Source organism: Sus scrofa, chromosome 11 (assembly GCF_000003025.6).
Source record: "Sus scrofa isolate TJ Tabasco breed Duroc chromosome 11, Sscrofa11.1, whole genome shotgun sequence".
Lineage (NCBI taxonomy): Eukaryota > Metazoa > Chordata > Mammalia > Artiodactyla > Suidae > Sus > Sus scrofa.
In genome coordinates this window covers 5,189,861-5,197,593 of record NC_010453.5, presented here as the reverse complement: position 1 = coordinate 5,197,593, position 7,733 = coordinate 5,189,861, and the positions used below count along the sequence as shown (strand labels likewise).

Genomic DNA, 7,733 nt, shown 5'->3' with positions numbered 1-7,733 from the left:
TGTCGTCTCGGGAGGGCCGGGGTGTGCATTCTAAAGAGCGGGCTGTGCGATTGTAACAAGGATTGGTGGGAACGTAAGGTCTCAGAGCCACCAGCTAGGGCCAGGCAGGGCCCCTCGCGGGCACCCCGGCGCCGCGCCAGAGAGGTCTCGGTCGGTCCCCGAAATCGCAGCCCGCCGTCTAGGAGAAGGGACCCCGCTAACGGAATCTGCCTTAAAGCAGAGCGAGCGGGCCTTTCCGAGAGGAGTTCTTACTATTCCGTGGGGAAATTGCCCCTCACAAATGGGATAGATTTAAAAAAAAAAAAGATTTATAGCAAGTGATCAATCCGAGCTCAGCAAAGGACAGAGGTCCCCCCGCTCCCGTGGGAGTGGTCGCTGACCTTGGGGATGGCGGTGTGGACAGCCGAGGTGGGGCCGGATCCCAGGCGGGAGAGGGGCGCTGCGGGGGGGTCAGGACTCGAGGCACAGCGCGGGGAGCCCCCTGTCCGTCCCTTCCGTCCGGACTCTGCTCCTTGCTGCGCGGGAGCGCCTGGCGCGAGTGGGGACTGGTGACCAGGGAGCGCACCCGGCTGGCGGGCGAGAAGGCGGCGTCTCAGGGGCTGTGGCTGCAGAGAGTGCACAGAGGGGCTGACCAGGCGCCCGGGGGAGGAACCGAGCTGTACCTGGGCCACCCATCCCAGCCCCCGCCCCCGCCCCTGCAGGAAGCCCTGACCGGGCCTGGGTGGAGCCACGTGCATTTCTAAGAAAAAAAAAAGTTTATTTAAAATTTTGTACATAAATAAATAAATAAATATCTTCTGGAATTACCGAGAGACCGAACAATTACAAGCTAAGCCAGGGGGCAGGGCTGGGGTCTGGGAGAAGAGGGAGCTCCAGAAGCAGAGAGCCGGGCTCTGGGGGAATTAAGAGTATCTCCGAAACAAAGTGAATCGGTTTCCCCCACACGAATACAATTTCCCTCGTGGGAGAGGAACCATGGGCACAGCAAGATCTGATGGAGGGACAAAGGACCATTGAACTTCGAGGAGGGGAAGAGAAAGGAAAAGAAAACAAACAGGAATTCATAAATGTCGGGGGGGGGGGAATGGCCACCCAAGGGTGAAAGGCCGAGATTGACCCAGGTTGGAGGAGAGCGAAGGAAGCGAGGAAGCCTGAGCCAGTCCAGAGACGGCGGGCGAGGAGGCGCCGGGGGCCAGCAAGGCGCTGGCCCGGGCCGCAGGGTTGCGTGGCTGAGAAGGACTCGCGGGCTTGCACTGTGTTCACAGCTTGGAGTCCGCTTTGGACGGGCGCGGGCCCTGGGTTGGGGATTCCAGGGTCAGGTCGGCCAAGTTCTTGGCGCTTCCCCGGGCCGGGGACCTCCGCAAAGCTGTGCCAAATCCGTGCGTGGCAGCGGTTTGGCAGTAGATGCCTGAGAACCAGCGCTGTGTCCCAGGACGTATTTGAACCGCGGGGAGGGTCTGGGGTGGGCGACGTGGGGAGGCGCGGGCTTAGGGAGTGACGGTGAGATCGCGGTCGTCCTTCCCCGAAGAGGACGGAGACATGGGCACCTCGTCGTCATCCTCGGAACACTTGGCTGAGGAGAGCGACGCGCACTTGCAGCCTTGCGGTGCGCCTCCGCCGGCCCCCGCGCTCCCGCCGCCGCCGCTGCCGCCGCCGCGGTGGTTGCTGCCTTTACCCTCCTTCTTGTGCTTCACCCGGCGGTTCTGGAACCAGATCTTCACCTGCTTCTCGGACAGATTCAGGTAGGTCGCGATCTCGATGCGGCGCAGGCGGGACAGGTACATATTAGAGGCGAACTCGCGCTCCAGCTCTAGCAGCTGCGTGCTGGTGAACGCGGTGCGCATCCTCTTGCTGCTGGGCAGCTGGTTGGAGCTGCTGTCTGGAGGGGGTGGGGGTGCAGAGAGGGAAGCGGTCAGACCTTCGGGCCGGATCCTCCGGCAGGCGGCCGTCAGAATCCCGGGACTTTGGTCTCTCACCCACCTCTTTGCCTCAACACAATGCACGGCAGAGAACCGCGGCGCCTCCTCGCCAAACATCGGGGACCCTGGTCCTCCCGGAGTCTCGCGGCGCCCGCACTCCTGTTTGGAGCGCCCCGAGCCCCAGCCCTCGTTCCCTCCCGGGAGCCCCCGGCAGGACCTAGACTTTCTGCCTCCTCCTCCCCCTGTCCCTCCAGCCGCCCGCCACCCAGAGTGTGCCCCCCAGGGGCCCGACCTGACCCTCATCGCCCCCAGAATGCCCGGGCTCCTCGTCGCCGTCCCTGCCCGGCCAACTTTCGTGTGCGCTGTGCCCCCGCGCGGCGGCCCGGCTTACCCACAGAGATGCAGTGGAACTGCCGGGGGTCGGGCAGCGGGTAGGAGGTCTGGTAGAGAGCGGCGGCGGCGGCGGCGGCGGCGGGGCCGTGGGCGACCCCGGGCGACACGGCCGAGTGCTGGCGGCCCAGGGGCGCGTGGCAGTACTGCGAGCCGAAGGGCGGGAAGGACGCCTTGAGCAGAGGCAGCGCGGGCGGCCCGGGGGGCCCGTGCAGCTGCGAGGCGGTGACGCAGAGCGGGCACACGCACAGCAGCCCGGCCTTGCGCGCGTGGCAGGCGCCGGGCGAGAGGCCGTGCAGGGCGTGCGGCGGCGGAACAGCGTAGGGAAAGAGCGGCGGCGGGCTGCCCTCCGGCGCCTTCTTCTCGCCTGCCTCGCGCAGCACCAGCGAATCCACGAGGAAGGAGCGCGGCATGGCCCCGGTGCGCAGTCGCCCCGCTGCCAGCCCGCTCCCGGCGCCCCGCGGACCTCGGGGCTCACCACGCGCTTCCCTGGGCCGCGGCCGCGCGCAGCTGCCTCTTCCGGGGAGGCCGAAGGCACCGCTGGGGCCCGGGCTGCAGGCGCCGCCGCTGCTGCCGCGGGCGCCGCCCAGAGAGCGCGGGGTGCTGGCCAGCGCTAGTGGTGCTGAAAGGCGCCGGCGGCGCCGCTTAAATAGGACTATTGCCATGTGATGGGCTACGCCAGGAGCGGCCGGGGCCTCTCAATAGGGTTTTTGTGCCTTTTCTCTTGGCATTCACTCTGCACGCTTCCTCATTATTTCACTTGTTAACTAAATGAACTGCATAATGTACTCTATTCTTGTCAACCCCACCCACGCCGTAACAGGCGCCCTCGCCCCCTCCTCTCCCTTTTGCGGGTTTATTTTCTCATTCTCCTGCGATTTAATATTCTTTTCTTTCTCTTTATTCCTTACTCCCCTTTGGCTTTGCATTGGCGATTGGCCTGTTTATCTTACTGATTTTGCACCCCCGCTGCCTCACTTCCACAGATTCCCCCCTTCCCATACGCACCCCCATCTTCTCTGCGCGCTGAGTCCCGGTCTCCCTCCTTCTCGCATTTCTCCCTGGCCCCCCAAGATCAGGCTGCCTCCACTCAGTTTACTCAGCTCAAGGTCCTGCACCCCTCGGCATCCACACAGCCAGCCTCCGATTTCCACCTGTGGAATCCCTTTCTCTCTCCCACTGTCGGAAGCGGGAGGACCAGGGCTCCTGCAGGCGCGGCGCCGCCGGGCGGAGAGGAGAAGGGCTCCGTGTTTCTTATCCAGACCTAGCTCCGCCGCGGTCCCTGTTTTCTCTAAGCTTCTCAGGTAGTCTTAACTTTGATGCCGCCTGCGATGCCCAGTCTTTGTTAGAGAGAGGCTAGTCAACCGGTCCTTCCCATCAAACGACAGGGAAGGATGTTAAGGAGAAAACAGCCCCTGAGAATCAGAGACAGAGAGACAGGGGATGGGAGGAAAGCCCAGCTGGTGAAGAAGAAGATCTCGCATCCCATCAGATGTGAAGCGTGCAGACGCTCAGAAACTCTCCTCAGCCCGAAGTTCGCTCCAAGGGCAGCCGTACTGGCAATTTCTGCTGCCTTCGCTCACCCACCCACCCGGGCCAAGCTTCAGTCTCCCCAAGAACTGCTGGTGTCGCGTCCCTCTCATCTTCCTGGTCACACAATGGTTAAACAACTTCAAACGCCAGGCGTCGTGTACACAGCTTTGGCTTTTAAAATCCCCCTCCGGGCTCAGCGCGCAGGAGCTTTTTCCATACAATGGGAAATTAGCATAAATATCTGAAATCTACAGCCTGAGACTTTTCAAGGAAGACGTTTCCTTTCGATTTTATTGGAACGGGGGGTCGCTGCAGTCACCTGCTCAGAGCCCTGAAAGGAATTGTGAGAGATGGAGGGGGAAGCTTTCCGGACCGACGGGGGAATCAGTCCACAGGAATCAGACGGCCCCAAATTGTAGCCTTTGCACGGCTTTTCATCACTGATGACATCTGTGCAATAACAACAAATTAGCGCTGATTAAAAAGCAGGGAGAATTTGAGAGAAAATAATGGATTCCATAAAAGAGAGAGGGGCAGTGGGGGAAAATAACCTGAACGGAGGACCAGCAGCAGTGAGGAGGGCCCGAGGCAGGAGGAGGGGCTCCACGCTTCCTTGCTAGTTCGGCGTGGGGGGTGGGGTGTACTTGGTGCCCCGACTGCCGGGGCCTCCTCCTGCCCAAGGCTCTCCGCTCTAGGTGGTGTTTGCAGATAAGCCAGGGTGCACCCGTGCAGTTTCATGCCCCTTGTGATTGCTCTGTGGGAAATTTGGGCTGGCCTGACCGCGGAGACTGGGCCCAGAGCAGGACTAGGGTGGGGAGAGGGTCTCCGTGCAGGGCAGAGGCGTATGGGAAAGGCGCTGGGTGCTGTGGAACCCAGAGAGGTGAGAGGGGTGGCCGATGCGCCCCAGGGCCGGAACTCTGGGAAGGGCCAGTGCGGAGTCCGGGGAGTCTCAGCTGGCGCTGGGAAGGAAGGGGTTAAGAGCCCCTGAAGGCGAGCAAGGCCAAAGCTACTGGGAAAGAATATCTAGGGGGGAAAAATAACCAGTTTTTTTTTTTTTTCCTTCCCCTCCAGCCTCTGGACCTTATTGAATGTCATTGAAGAAAGTTTTGAATGCCAGATAAAGAGAGGCGAATTAAAGTGTGTGACAGCGGAGGATAAGCAAACACAAAGAGAACTCTGTCACACTTTGGGGCAAAATCCGTGGGCTTTTTACCAAGTCTCTTCGCTATGATTGAATTAAGTAATAGGAAAACATTTTCTTTCAGTTTAGAGCCATTAGACAAAAACTTCAAAGCGAATAACACTTTTTAATGTGCGGCCCACAATGGGTTGGGTTTTGTGCTGAAATGTTTAAATGGTTTGTTGTGCAACTCGGCGCGGGAGAGACCCGGGCCCAAGCAAAACAGCATCCCTGACAGTGTTTTCGGCAGGCCTGGCAAGAGCGCACACTTAATCCTCCCCTCCTAAGCCCCGCGGCCTGCGGCCCGAAAGGGGGCTCCCCACTCGTGGGTCCCGGGCCGCCGGCTGCGAAACCAGGAGCTGGAGGATTTCAGGAAGAAAGTTCTGTGTTCTCCCCCTGATCTCCCCGCCCCCAAAGGCCGGCTCCGCGGGGCATCGGGTGCGGCCCTGCGACGGTGCCCCCAGGCCTCTGCTGTCGCCTGACTTCCCGCCGCTGCCCTGGAGCCCCGGGAGCCCGGGAGGGGGGCGCTGCCGGGGTGCACGAGGGCGGCTGCAAGGCTTTGGAGTCCACGGCGCCTCCCACGGCTGGCTCCAGCCGGGTTAGAACCCTCCTCACCCGAGCAAACGCCCCCCGGGGCGGGGCGGGGGTGGGAGGCGGTGGGATTAGCCTGACAGCCGGGCAGAGAGGCCTGGGGGGCCCTGCGCTGCCCCCGAGCTGGTTTTCAAGTGTCCATCAGGGACAGTGCAACACGGAATCATTTCTGTTGTGTCGGTCTTTTCTTCTCCGCTCAGACTGCCCCCTTGCCTCCTGGTACAGGGAACGCGCCATGTTTCTCCTGGAAATGTAGCTGGAGGATATTTGCAGCAAAAACTGCACAGATTGCGGGGTGGGTGGGGCGTCTCCTTGTTCCCTTCTCGCACTGACACATTTCTTCAAATGTCATTTTCCTTTGCGGCAAGGCCAACCACCCTGCTGTAAAATATCACCCTTCCCTCCCCAATACTCCGCAGACAGTTCCTTGCTTTGTAAATACCTTCTGACTCTGTGTCCTTTACGCGTTTGTTTTTCTGTCCCCTACCCCCCCCACTCCCAGTGAAATATATGCTCTACTGAGGTGTTGATTTGTCTTGTGCATTACTGAATCCGACTTGGAACAGTTCCTGGCACATAGTAGGTGCTCAGCTTCTATTTGTTAGATAGAAAATGAAAGAACGGGAGTTCCCATCGTGGCTCAGGGGTTAACAAATCCAACTAGGAACCATGAGGTTGCGGGTTCGATCCTTGGCCTTGCTCAGTGGGTTAAGGATCCGGTGTTGCCGTGAGCTGTGGTGTAGGTCACAGGCGCGGCTTGGATCCTGCGTTGCTGTGGCTGTGGTGTAGGCCGGCGGCTACAGCTCTGATTCAACCCCTAGCCTGGGAACCTCCATAGGCCGCGGGTGTAGCCCTAGAAAAGACAAAAAAAAAAAAAAAAAAAAAAGAAAAGAAAAGAAAATGAATGAACGTGACCTGTCTCAGGGGTAGTATAGGGTAAAGGCGACTTCCTGATATGCCTGCTTAACACACCTGGACACTTAGGAGGGTGGCAGGGCTACCTGGCTCTCGGGGACGGTTGACTCTCTCCCAGCCACCACACCCTCCTCAGTGCCTGAACAGGACAGGAGCTCTTGTCTATTGTTTTTTTTTTTTTTTTTTTTTTTTTTTTTAGGGCTGCACCTGCGGCATATGGAGGCTCCCAAACTAGGGGTCCAGTCAGAGCTGCAGCTGCCGGCCTACATCACGGCCACAGCAATGCCAGATCTGAGCCAAGTCTGCGACCTACACCACCACAGCTCGTGGCAATGCTGGTCCTTAACCCACCGGGCGAGGCCGGGGATCAAACCCACATCCTCATGGAGTTAGGTTTGTTACCAGTGAGCCACAGAGGGAACTCTCTCAGTGTGTTTATCGAGTGAATGGAAGATCTGCACGCAAAGTGGCCTTCATAGGAGTTCCCCGGTGGCCTAACGGTTAGGGATTTGGTGTTGTCACTGCTGTAGTGCGGGTTCAATCCCTGGTCTGGGAACTTCTGCATGCCATGGGCACAGCCAAAAAAGAAAGATGGCCTTCAGAGAGGCAAGGGGGCCCCATTCAAGGCAGTTCGACTGCCGCTCTTTTAGGGAAACTGGATGAACCCATTGGCAGTTCAAGGCCAGGTTGTCCTCTAGGCTTCTCATGGCGTGTGGGAGAAAAGGTTGGTTAGAAAGAGAGAAACGTGGTGTCGGCTCTGGAAGTGCCAGTGACCATGTCTGTTCTTTCTGGCTGAGAACAATGGACAGGGAATTCTCATTGCTAAGAGAGGGGTGGCTGCCAACTAGGCCAGTAGTGACTCAGACAAGTCCCCCAGGAGAGACTAGATCCCTCAGTTGGGCAGAGGGGCAGGAGAGCACCTGCTCTCCCTGGGAAGGATGAGGGCGTCAGGGAGGCGGGGTGGAGGGCGCCCACCCTCGGGGCGTGGAGAGGTGCCCACGCCCAGGTGTGATGGGAAAGTGGAGGCCAAGCTGTGAAGGGCCACACCAACCGCCCTGTACTTGACCCTGCTCAGAAAATGAGAAGCAAGCAACAGCATCAGGTCTGAACTTGAAGCATAAAACTGGCAGCCGTAGGTGGTCCTACTGATGGAGACAGAGAAAAGCCAGAGCAGGGTCCAACAGACTTGGCTCGAAATGGATGTT

At 59.4% G+C, this 7,733-nt stretch overlaps 1 protein-coding gene across 1 annotated transcript; it reads right to left on the bottom strand.

Annotated features, from left to right (window-relative positions):
* GSX1 (GS homeobox 1) lies at nt 319-2,722 on the bottom strand. The gene is made up of 2 exons (XM_003482869.4): nt 2,311-2,722; nt 319-1,879 (listed from the first exon to the last, which is right to left on the bottom strand). The coding sequence occupies exons 1-2, from the start codon at nt 2,720-2,722 to the stop codon at nt 1,488-1,490; spliced, it is 804 nt and encodes a 267-aa protein (XP_003482917.3). The 3' UTR covers nt 319-1,487.